We start from the raw sequence: 13,145 nt of genomic DNA on the forward strand, positions 1-13,145 counted from the left end.
AAGCCTTTCAATCCATATGCACTGAATGTTTAAAGTATGACAAAATACTCAAATAATTATTAGGTTTTCCCGTTTTCATTCTGCTTCTTGAAATTTAAAGAAAGGTCTGAATCACTGACAACCATCAGATGTCTGATGTTCACCATCATGTATGTCATGGGTCGGTGCAGCGCACGTTTCCGACCTCCTACGCTTCATGTCAAGCTCAGATCTGAATTATAATGCCAGTTCAGAAGATCAGACCAGTACAAGTCTCAGATATAAGCATGCAGCAGAAGTTACACCCGGCAGCATCCAGGACTCAAAGAACGACCTTCCAGCTTTGGCACTGCACTCAAAGTCTTTGTCTTCACTTTGAATGCAAAAATAAAGACAGAACAAGCCAAGTAGGCTCTGGCAAGAGATGCATTCACTCAGTTTCATGTATATTTAGTACTTTTTGTTGAAAGGTCTGAGAAGAAAAGATCTCTGCTGAATCTCTTACATATGTTAAGTCACATTAGATGTTGTAGCCCAAGGTGCAATTATATTCACGGTGCTGAAAAGATGCGGCCATATGGGTGCTAAAGCTCATCTGGATTGGATATCAGTGTTTCCTGAATTTGTCTTAAACTACTTACAGCTCTAAATTTGAAATCAGATCACACAGTAAGTAATAGCTACTCGTAGTGTAAACAGGACTGTCAGCGTGGCAAAATGAGCCTCGACAAAGATGAATACAAAACAAACAAAAGAAATCTGTATTTGTCCAGTATCCATTATGTTATTGGGGATTCTTAGTGTCAAATCTTCATGTTGTGAGACTTGGACCAGAAGCATCAACATTTTTAAAAATGGGACTTCATGCGGGTTACATTTCTTGTCCAGTCCAGAAGCCCTACCTGATGTCTTGCGAATGTGGAGCACATATCCGATGATGTCCTGAGTGTTCTGGTCGGGCTCCTTCCAGGACACCTGAATGGTGGTGGGGGAGAGGGCCTCGGCCTGCACCTGGGTGGGCTCACCAGGCAGTCCATCCGCCCACAGCACGGTGAGCCGAGCACTGGCCTGAGTGGAGCCAGCGCTGTTCTCGGCAATGCACTGGTAGATGGCCTCATCCTCCTGGCTGATGCTGTAGATGGTCAGGGTGCTTTGAGAGCAGTGACGGCGGCAGGAGGAGGAGGAGGAGGAGCGAACAGAGACAAAAAGAGATGGAAGAGTTGAGTTTCTAAAACTGAAGACTAACACCACAATACTTTCGCAAGTATTCAACATTGTGTATTAAGTGCTTTCTGTACACGAACCAAATATTCCCACCCTTGAACACTTAGCCATGGTACAACAAATTAATTTTCCAACACAAAGACATGCATAATGGATGTGTCAGAAAAAGCATATAAGGTTTAATGAATGTGTGCCATACATTAAAGTTTTTTGGGTTTGTCTATCAGCTTCACATATTTAGGGATTAACATTTTTGTAAAAAAAAAAAAGTTCTAACTCAATCAGATTGAATGGAGAACTCGCATGAGTAACAGTTTAAGACTTTCCACTGACTGCATTTGGATTTTGATTGGACATTCCAACACATGATATGCCCCATTTTAAAGTTCCAAAAAATTTATCCATCACTTGTCTGGTGTGTTCATTTATTTTTTTATGCTAATATGGGAGAAACTTTTTTTTTCCCACAGATGCTAAATTACAAGTATGTACTAATTATCAGAATTCTTGAAGGCAGTTAGTTGGACTGCTTCTCATTTAGCGGCACCAGAGAAAACCAGATCCAAAACCAAATGAATGCCGCAGATTTCTTTCTTTTTTTATAATTTTTTAGCTCTATTTGAAATTCAGTGTTTGAATGCATGTTTCTTCACTGCAATTAAAAAAGTATAGTTGTCATTCCAATTTAAAATTCGGCACCACTGATGGTAGCTCTAGACACAATGAAGTTTGTGGATGTAATACAAAAAATTGGAATATTTTCACATTCATACATTATTATTATTATTATTATTATTATTATTATTATTATTATTATTATTATTATTATTATTATATCACTATACAGTATATCGTACATTCATACTGTATGTTATTATTTGCAAAACACCGACCCTTTGAAAAAACGTGTGGAATCTCAGGAAACTCCACACTGAAATAGTGTTTATCTTGCAAACACTATTTCAGTGCCACAACAGCCCAATCGTAATGTTTGCTGCCTGATGGCAGCCATGATATATAAATGACGTTGGGGTACATGAGGACAAATTTCCAGGTGAGTCAGAACGGTGTGTCCACTGAGGTGTGGACCATTTAAATCTATCATGTTGATGTAACGCCACCGACGGCAGAAATGTCACCTAACCTTGTGGAATCACTCAGTGTTGGTGTGCATGCGTTCAAGAATTATGGCACTGTATGTCATGTACGCTGCACTCTGAACTATTTGGTGGCTCCTTGCTGGGGAAAAAAATTGAAAGCACTGTCATATTGTACTATGTTATGGGCATTCATTAGATTAGAGATTACTCTGAAACATGTGAAACAGAGGAAAAAAGGTTTGTGGTGGAAACTGTGATATAGCAACGAAAAAGACAAATTTCTGGCAAGAGCATTATACTTTGTATTGAACAGTACTGTAATGTAAAGTATGACTAATTACATTTACACTAATTCCAAAAGGAAAAGTCCAAGTAATTTTAGGCTCGTTAATCTTAAATAAGTTCTGCAACAATATTTTAATAGAGTTGGTTGATAAGAAGTAAAACCATAACAAGAATGCGATCAGAATGAATAATGTGAATCTTTAAATTTATTGTGGATTTTCTCTAATGAGAACAAGGTCTAAAGTGTATACATGTACTCCGGATAAACCCCCAACAGAATTTTATAAAATGTTTCTTTATAAATTATAAAGACACGGAAGATGTTATGTTCCATCTGAAGCTTGAGCATCTGAAACATACAATAAACGACTCAATCCAACAATACAGTATCACCTGGCAGCCATTTCTTTTGCATTTTGAGACAGACTTCTCCTGAGCATATAGCCCTCATTCTTCCCTCCCCCCTTACTAAATATGTGATGTTAGCACCTGTTGTCATTTTGTTTTTGTTTGTTTTATTGTTGTTCTTACATGTATAAAACAAATAAAACGATTTGAATAATAATAATAAATTATAAAGACACCAAAACTTTCTGCAGTTGTAGACAAGCTGGGGGGCAATATGAGTCACATGGCTGAAACTTTAATATGAAGGGTTTTCCCAACGAGACAATAATCCTGAATGTATGTCTAGGCCGGTTTTGGACAGAATTAAGATAGCTAATATTACACTTTTGGAATGACTCTGACTTCAGTTGTACTGAGTGAACAAACTACGCATGTTTAAAAGGCAGCTTTGCGCCAGGAAATAAAAAAGTTTAAAACGGTTCTACAGATTCTGACAAAAACAAATGATCAAAATCCAGCTTACTCTGCTAGAACCTGACCCGTAAGGGGTACATGATGCACCTGGGTCAGTCTTTTAAAAGTCAATTAAGTGTTATGTTGCAAAATTAGTATACTGGTCGTTTATTGTAGCACATGAGCAATAGTTCATGTGCTACAATACACACTACAATCATTTTTATAATCTGAATATTCTATTTGTAGCTCTGAACTATTGTACTGTTTTTGTCTATTGTTAAACCTGGCTTGTCACAGCACAGCTCAGATATTGTGAAACAGTGTATAATTTAATAAATGTCCAAAGCTAAGAATGTCTGCATTTAAGCAAATGGACTTGAATGTCTTTGCATCACGTCTTGGGGAAAAAGTAGAGGATACAGCATAAAATGTAAATGGGAGATTATTTCTGTCAAGCGCACAAAGCCTCGTGCTCTGCTGAGTGAAAGCAAAGAGATTTGTGACACAAATTCCTGTGTGACAGACAGCAGAGGAACGCACGGCCCGTCCTCACTCATGCAAACCGCATACGTCGTCTCCTGAAACTCCCCTAGGATCCAATACATCTATTTCAGGGTTTCAAAAAATGTAATTTTCCTGCATCAGTAAAACCTTTCATCTGCCTGCGCACACATGTGAATTCATGTACCTATAGATACACACAAACACACACACACATGCCTATATGCCCCCCACTCTCTACTACACTGCTGCCACACACTGCTCTTTGTCCTCGTGGTTCTATCTCTGCTTGGTTGCCTTCCCACTCACATGGCAGATATCTTCTTAAAGAAAACATATAAGGTAGCTTTGTATGTTATTGTGCACAGATATGCACAATATACATTCTGCTTATGTGTGGAAGTTTTAAGACAAGAACACACAAACGTATTGAAACATTTTCAACACTATGGAGGTGAGGGTAACCTATGATTTCATACATTTCGTTTCTCTATTTTAAGCCAAGACTATTTTATTTATTCTTTACTATATGGAAGAACAGACTCACAAAGCACAAGCAACGACAAGTGAAAGAGCGAGTTATGTAGAAGTCCTATTGAAGTAAAGTTGATGTCAAGACCCCCCGATTGTGACATTTTAAAGAGATTAGCAGGACTTTCTTTCTTTTTTTTTTCTTTTTAGTTTAAATAAGAAGCTGCCTCTTGAGGTTCTGTTGTGCATTAAGTTTAAACAGGAAATGTGAGTGGCACATGACTTCAACCTCTCAGAGTATGTCCTTAATCTGTCACCTGCTGTTTGTAAGAGCCTGTCAAGCAAAATGCCATCTCCCTTTGATGGACGAGATTCATCCTTGAAGTGTTAAAGCAAAATTTATCAAGACGCCACCAACTTCCACCAAGGAACAGCAAGTAATTTATGGAAAGAACAGCATGTCAGCCTGGAGGGTTAAATTTCAGCACCTCCTGGATCTGGAAAATGGGGCATAAGGAAAAAAAAAAGTGGCATCTCAGGACTCAATAGTGGTGTATGGTTCAGTTTCTGGGTCAGTACGCAGAATTAAGTTTTTCTATTTCCTTTTCAAAATAGATGTGCTGCTTTGTGCAGCAGAATAGGCTGCGAGGTGGAACAGACATTATTCCACCCAACCTGCCAGGTGGATTCAATCTGTGTAGTTATCAGGTCAATAAGGTCCAACCAATCTCACCTCTGACCCTGAAGGTGGCTGTGCGCCAGGCCTCAGCTTGCCAACCAACCATCATATTTGTGACAGCCTTTCATATTTGCGATGGATAGAGTGTTTGATGGCAGGCAGCCTGACCAGACGCCAGAGAAGACGGAAAAATAAGGAGGCCTCTCGGGAAGCACTACCGGTGCCACCGGGGCTTGATGGGCCCCCTGTGTGTGTGAAAGGAAGTGCGGGGGGGAGGGGCGGGATTTTCTGCTTGTTGACAAGGTACAGTAACATTCAAAAGTGTGTGACAAGCCACAGGCGTGTGATCATAACCTGCTGAAGTGCAGCTCAGATGTGGTGTTAAGAACTTTTTTTTATTGTGACATGAAAGTCACTCCAAAGAATTCAGAAACTTCACTGTCATTTGGTAGTAATATTTAATGTCAGCGCCCCTTTACAGCTGATTATTTTAACAGTTTTCCCTTTTGTACCCTGAGCGTCTCTCACAGTCCGTTTGGTACGATGAATCTTTCTAGTCTTCATGCATTCAAAACAAACACATTTGTACGAAATATTGATTGAATGTAAATGTACCCATCTAGTTATTGTATGATTTTTTTCAGATTTTTGGATGCATCCCCAAGCAACAAATACTCCAAATACAATACAAACGCAAGTTGGTATAATAGTGCGCTTGATTTGGGTCAAAGGTTTGGGTCTGGGAATGGCATCACGCATGCATGTCAGAAAACTAGAGCTAGTGGCAGATTGTTTATGTTATTGGGGGTAATTTAGATTGTCAATAAAAGCCAACATCAATGTAAAAAGGAACATGTCAAAAAACAAAACAAAAAGAGAGTATGCTGTTTATACCTGCAACTTGCACCAAATTTTGTATGTGCAGAGGCCATACTGGATACCAACTCAGAAATGTTGGGCAATTTCCAACTTTCCCAGTTAATATTCAAACTTTGGGGATGTTGTTCTTGTATTCCTAACAGAAAATTCAGAACATTTGACTTTGTTTTTAGTGGAAAGGAAATGCACCATCATTTAAAAAAAAATCTGTGACACTTTTGTTTGTATTTATGGATGAGTTTGTGCTGTTCATGGAAATAAATTGCTTTACAAACACTAGTGAAAAAAAAGAGATAGGCTGGAGCCCAAATATCAATTTGTGTGTCACATGAAGAAATTACTATATTATCAATAAAGCAAGCTGTAACATATATATATATATATATATATATATATATATATATATATATATATATATATATATATATATATATATATATATATATATATATACATACTGTTATGATGCTACACATTTTTTATTTCCTGATTAAGTTCGTTACACTATTTAACTTCCAAAACTGAAACCCATCTGTGTTTTATGGTAGTTCTCATGGTTCTCTCGAGACACAACTCAGTGAAGGTCGCTTTGCAATTTAAATGATTATTCCAATCACACAGTTCACATTGACATGCAACATTAGACCCTGGATGTACACAATGTGCGAGGGACAAAAGGAAGAAAGGAGAAAGAGAAGAAAGGATATGGGAGGTGTAAGACTGGAATTCAGGCTGCTCGCTTGTTGTGAGCGCCCTAAACCAAGCTGTCCTGTCCTGACAAGCTGACAGCATCATTTACTCATCAGTTTGAGGTCACTTCACAGATTGACGGATGAGGCAGCAGGTCAGGGTGGAGGGGGAGCTGACAGTGGGGTTTTAGGATCTGTTGTTCAGCTGCTTAGTCTATGTTTACCCTCTGTTGTTTCCGAGCAGCGCCCCATCAAAAGGCAGTGGGGCCGTTCTGGATTCAGCGAGAGTGAAAAGGAGGAAAATATGGGGACAAAGGGAGAACAGGAGGAAGAGGTGTGGACAGAGGGGGAAGGGGAGTGGAGCTGTCTGTGCCTTGAGAGGAGGGAAGGACCAAAGGATATGACTGATTATAGGCAGGTCAGAGGTCAAGGCCAATGCCCAGGCCTCGTCTCCTGATGGGGTGAAGAGAGAGAAAACGCAACCCAAAAAAACAGGCAGAAGTAGAAAAGAAGGGAAACAAACTTTGAGTCTATTTCAATTACAAATGTCCACATCAGTGTGGAAGGCAGTTCTCTCAGATGTCGGCCATTAATTAAATTAAATACCACGCCGCTCACACGCTCACTTGGAACAAGTTACACAATAATTATTTCCTGTCATCGGCAACAGTATCACTTTAAGACAATGCCAACTGTGCTTTCATATTATTATGCAGTCTGATGAGAGATCACAGCATGTATATATTGGCTGGTCATGTGTTGCTGCTTTGGAGACATGAGAATAAGGTAAACCCTCATATGCATAATTAGCAACAGCTTTAACAGAGGCTTTGAGAAAACGTTTCACAGTCAGGGCTGATAATGAAAGGCCTTACAGAGCAGCATGTCTGTTTGTGCTTAGGAGTGTGTGCTGCTGCATGTGACAAAATCTTTTGAGGTGTATCGATTCACCATGAGCGCCAGGACTCTTCTGTCCTGTCATTCAGCCAGCTTCACTCCCTCTGTTTCTCGGTGTGTGAATTATGCATTTAGGTGAGGAATAAAGGGCAGCATGATAGTGAATTTTTATGTTTGATTATGCACATGTGTAGAATGAATGAGGCTATGCACCACAGGCCTATTTGTACAAATATACGGATTTGCTTGCTTTTTGATTAATGTGCATGCAAACGAACGAGTGAATTAAATGTACAATCGATTCTGCTTACGATTTGCACTTGAAGGTCAGAGTCATGGGAAATGGAAAAGAGGAGAAGTCTTTTTATGTGTATGCACACAAACTTATGGTAATATGAGCCACACACCTTAATCTAAATCTTTTTTCAGGGGTTTTTGTACTTTATATCCTCTAATCCTCCACCAGCAGCCATAATATGAGTAAATAAACACATAAATATACACGTGGAGCCGGATAACTGTGCCGCTTGCAGCTCTTGAATTTATTTACATGTCATTACTTTTGATTTGGGAGCCACTGGAAGGTAACTTGTGCCTGATCTAATTTGATATTTTTTGATTTCTGAAACATTTGACTTCATCTGAAACTCTACAAGCTTTCTAACAATGTTGGTTAGAATTAAAATTTACAGAAGGTCCCGTTGCTAGGCAGAGTAACAAACATTTTAGTATTATTCCCTGTATACAAACCTTTGCCATGTGGCTAAAACTGATTGAAAACATAATCAAATGTTACTAATGAGAAGATTGGTTTTCACTGACAATAATTTAACTATTAATCAAACAAAAACCGTAAGAAAAATATGTTCAGCATTTTAACAGTTGGTGTGAGCTGTTGCAGAAATGCAACATCATTCACCCATCGTTAAAAGTTTTAGTTTTTAATGGAACGTTTTGGATTTGTTTTGAACTTGAAACGGTTATTCAATATGCCTTTACAAAAGTTATACAAAGAAGTGGAGAATCAAAGCACAATACATAACATTCACAACTATGACGAAAGTCTGAGTCAATTTTAAAGACGCTGAGACAAGTCCGGATTGAGACAAAACCAACTGAACTAAACATTTTCTCATCTAATCACCAGCATCTGGTGCAGCTCTAACTCTGCATATGATTCCAAAGCCGGACTGTTTGTCTTTAGGTCTAAAACATGTTCAAAAATTATATCCCACCATTTTAATCTTTATTAACAGACGTCTTTTAATCTTTAAACATTTATTTCACCATCCAAAACAAGCTGATAAAGGTTGCTTCATTTTACTTTGAAAATTGATCAAATGTAATATTTCCCCCATTAAAAATAGAAGCAAGCATTTATGCACTAAGAAAAATAAGAGAATCAGTGTTTTATCTTAATTATCTTAAGATAAATCAGGTGCACTTCCAATTATATTAAGTGTTGTGAATTAACTAGTCAGAAGCTTACAACGTCAAGACATCATCATCTCAACATTCACGGTTGCCTAAAGTTTTAGCAATCTTGATATAAAGATCCACGTTTGAAGAAAATAGCAAAAAATAAATAAATACTGATTTCCACCGACAAGGGTTCAAATAAACATTAAGCTTGGTATTAATTTCAGTTTGGTTCATTCAGAGTATTTCTGCAGACAACAATTTATCTCCCAGGATGGGAGTACAATCCTCTGAGCAGCTTTAAACACCTTCACATCTGCATTATTGCACCCAGCTGTGGAAAAGAATGACATTGTTTCATGTTCTTTCCACCCGCTGTGCAGTTCAGTGACACCGTCTTAAGATGCTCTTGAAGCTGCTCTGTTCTCCACACGCCTGATTGCATTTCTTGGCCAACCAGCTGAGTTTATGGGCTCATTAGCTAATGGTGGAGCTCAAGCTGCGGTCTGCCTCTGTACCCAATCACAGAGTTCAGTTTGTGATGCATGGGATTCATATTACTGCAGGTCATCTGTGACGGAGGGACGAGGAAACGAAGTGATGCTCTGACTACTCATTCCATCTTTCAGGTCTCCCTTCCTCTTTGCCCATTTATTCTTCCTGCAGACTCATCATTTCGCCCTCAAGCACTCATTCATTTCCACCCTTTTTAATTCAACATTTCAGTCTGGCTTCTCATCCATTTCTTTCCTGTTCTCTTTCTGCCTTTAGCATTCTCTCATTCCATCTGTCTCAGGCTAGTAGATGCAAGTAGGAGTGGAGAAATGAATGTGAGCAATGGGTATGTGTGCTCCTTTCACTCACTGCAGCGGAGTGTAAGCATTGATTTTTTTTTTCTCCGGCATATTTCATTCAATATATGTACTTCATTCTTTTTTCATGAAAAATAATGAGAAAACTGAACTTTGGATGTGCCTTAATTCATAAAATCAAAAGCTCGTTTTAAAATGGGTTTTTGACCCATATTCATGTAGAGGTTCAGTTTCCAATCATCTCACAAGAGGATTAGGGGAAGGATGGAAACAATGCACACATAAAGAGATACAAACCACATGCGGAAAAGGAGTAGGACAGGGAGCATTCGTCCACTAAATCAGAAATGATTAAATACAACATATTTAAAAATATCTCGCAGGCATTTATCAGATTCCAGGTCTCCTAAGTTCACTGTGGGCTGGATGGGGAGGGGACGGAGTTTGTCATTGCAGTAAGCAGATGGGGTGCAAAAGGTCCAGTGCAACAGGACCAAAACAGAGACGAATTGATCAAACACCCACACAGGCAAACTGTCCACTAAGGTCAATTCAGAATTGTAAATCATCCTAAAATGCAGAATTTTCTCATAAACATCTAAAAAGTGGCTTAAATTTAACTACAAAAGTCATATGCTGGTATATCTTCCAGTATGGATTGGAGTCTACCAGTAGACAGTACTGATTGTTATTTTTTTAGTTTTTTAACCATTAAATATTATCCACCTAATTATCTTTAAGCTTGTATACATTCCTTCTCAATAAGTGAGAAATGGGAGAGGCTCCAACCCTCCTGTGACCCTGGAGCATAAAGTGGGTATCATAAAAGAAGAAATCAATGAATTGCACAGCCTGTTTAGTTTTTTCCAACCCTGTGTAGTTGGTACTTTGTAACCGTAGGAGCCTCCAGATGGAGCCTTGAACACACTGTAATTAATAAACACATCTCACTTAGGCATAAACGTTGAGGTTTATCAAGTTGAAAGTGGCGGTTGGCATCAGGATGTTCACAGGATTTTATAAGAAATATTTGGTTTTAATCAGATTAATCAACCTTTTTTCTGAGTAAAGAACTCAATCTTTACTTTTTACACAAAATGTTTTGCTCCCATGTCAAATGGCGAATTATTGCGTTGTCCGCAGAAAAAGATTCAGTCAAGAATTGCTGATTGGAAAGACATAATCAATTGTGTCAAACAATCCCAACATTTTATGCACACAGTATTTTATAAACAGAGACCCATAAATGCAGAGAGTAATATTCTTCTACCTGTTGTTGTTCCTGAGTTTAACATGCCCCCCTGGCTCCAGAACCTGCCCGTTCTTCAGCCAGGTGAGCTGAGGCTCAGGCTCGCCCTGCACCTGGCAGGTGAAGATCGCCGTGGTGCCAACTGGTCGAGCGATGGACTGCGGAGGCTGAACAAACTCTGCTGGAGCTGAAAGAGAAACAGAGAATGTAATCAGACAACATCGCTCCTTCAACCATACGCATCGGTGGGATGCGAACCTGCCAGATACTTAAAATATTAAGATTTTAAAGACTCGGTCTTGAGGTGTCAAGACACTAATGGAAGAGAGACTAGGTGTGAGAAAAAATATAAGTGCCTAGGGTATAGGACTAAGGTGTAAATACTGGCTTAAATCTATAATTCAGGCAAAGGTCAATTACCTTGATTATGAAAGACAAAGGATCGATGCTCTAATAGATAAATAGAAAGAACTGGAGGGAGGTAAACAGAATGGTAAAAGAAAGAAAGTAAAACAATGTAAAACCTGCTTCACAACATTTCTAATTTGTTTTAAATACCCGTTTTAAATTTTTCACATAGCTATTCTGCTACTAATGATTCTTGTTTTTCAGTTATTTATATTCTAAATTTAAATATTGTTTCATTTAATTCATTTGAATGTTTATGTATTTCTGTTGTCTCCTAAAGAAATGCAGCCCCCAGGCTGTTCAATCATATCAATGATTTATTAAACCTAATTATTTATGCATGAATGAATACAGAGAACATTATGCTAATTACACATTTGTGAATCAACAGCTTAGTTTGATCAGAGATCCAACAGCTTCTTGTTTTTATTAGTCTTTAAAAAAAAAGTTATATCTTTATGAGTTATTTCATTATGAGCATAATGTTGCTCATAAAGCAGCCTCCTACGTTCTATTACATTTGTGTTAATATGTATGGCTAATTTTATTTATTTGACCAGCGGTTTATACAAGCTAATAGCTTAAATTTGGATCTGTTGTGACAGCTTGATAAGATATCTGGCAAAAGACGAAATGGAGGTGAGTTTGGATATGAAGTGTATGTTGGAGCCATATGGGCTAAAGGAGTCAGAGGAGAATGGGCTGACTGGTTTGGGGTAAGGCAGAGGCAACAGTAGCTCAAATAACCATTTGTTACAACCAGTATGTGGAATGCCATCTCTAAACGCTGGGCCTTGAAGCAGATGGTTTGAGACCGTAGAAGACCACACAGACTGCCACTGCTGTCAGCAAATAACAGAAAACTGAGGATGCAAATTGCACAAGCCTGTTAAAATTGGATGATAATGGATTTGAAAAACGAGCGACGTGACTGCAATTGTCTCCACTTTCACCAGATCTTAATTTGTATTTTAGAAATGCAGCCCTCACAGCTACATTGACTCAGTGCAACACAATACAAGCAAAGGTCTACCTAATAAAGTTGTATGTATATCACTATTTTCACTTGTAGCTGGAACGGTTTAAACCTATAGCTGCCTTTAAGCTAATAACTAGGTTTCTTTGTGATAAAAACCTGGCCAGGGGACAAAAACAAATACACATTTTTTGCAAATGGACATCTTTAAGGTTTATACCCCACTGTTGACAGGATAATGAAATAACAATATTAAAGTGCTATTTCATATTTTAGTGGTTTTATGCAGATTTATGGACACTGCTGGCTAATAATTTCTCCGACTGACCTAACGAGATTTTGCCTGTGTGTTTTTGCTCTTATTAGATAATATGAGTAGCTTGGGGCTAGTGTTAAGTCTCACTGGGGTCGGAAAATAATAAAAATGCCCATGACAAGGCAAGTTTACAACATGACATATTTTGCAGAAGTTACAACAACTGTAAACCGTGGACAGGAATGACAGCTAAATTAGTCTGGGAGAACTGCTGGCACAGAAAAAAAATGTTTACGCTGGTACTAGCTAGTATATCAATGTACACAAATAAATATTCAAATAAACTCCCAGAGTGAGTCTTCACACAGCCCAGAAGCTCTGGGTTCAAAAGGAAATGTAAGTGCAGATGGAAAGTTATACATATCATTATGTAAAGAAACATGTTTTATGGAGAGCATTGTTTTGGATTTTTTTCTGCTTTTAGCATTTTCATGACTGTTGTGCATCTTGTTTTTAC

The 13,145-nt window shown here is 38.3% G+C and overlaps 1 protein-coding gene across 3 annotated transcripts in view; it reads right to left on the reverse strand.

The window, feature by feature from the left end:
• Nucleotides 1-13,145, reverse strand: part of igdcc3 (immunoglobulin superfamily, DCC subclass, member 3) — a 70,414-nt gene that overhangs the window by 13,242 nt on the left and 44,027 nt on the right. For all 3 annotated transcript variants that reach the window (XM_044100560.1, XM_044100570.1, XM_044100551.1), the window contains exons 7-8: nucleotides 11,010-11,175; nucleotides 882-1,129 (exon numbers count right to left, since the gene is read on the reverse strand). In XM_044100560.1, coding sequence (XP_043956495.1) covers nucleotides 882-1,129; nucleotides 11,010-11,175 — 414 coding nt within the window. The remainder of the gene's footprint in view (nucleotides 1-881; nucleotides 1,130-11,009; nucleotides 11,176-13,145) is intronic.

Source organism: Gambusia affinis, linkage group LG02 (genome assembly GCF_019740435.1).
Source record: "Gambusia affinis linkage group LG02, SWU_Gaff_1.0, whole genome shotgun sequence".
Taxonomy (NCBI): Eukaryota; Metazoa; Chordata; class Actinopteri; order Cyprinodontiformes; family Poeciliidae; genus Gambusia; species Gambusia affinis.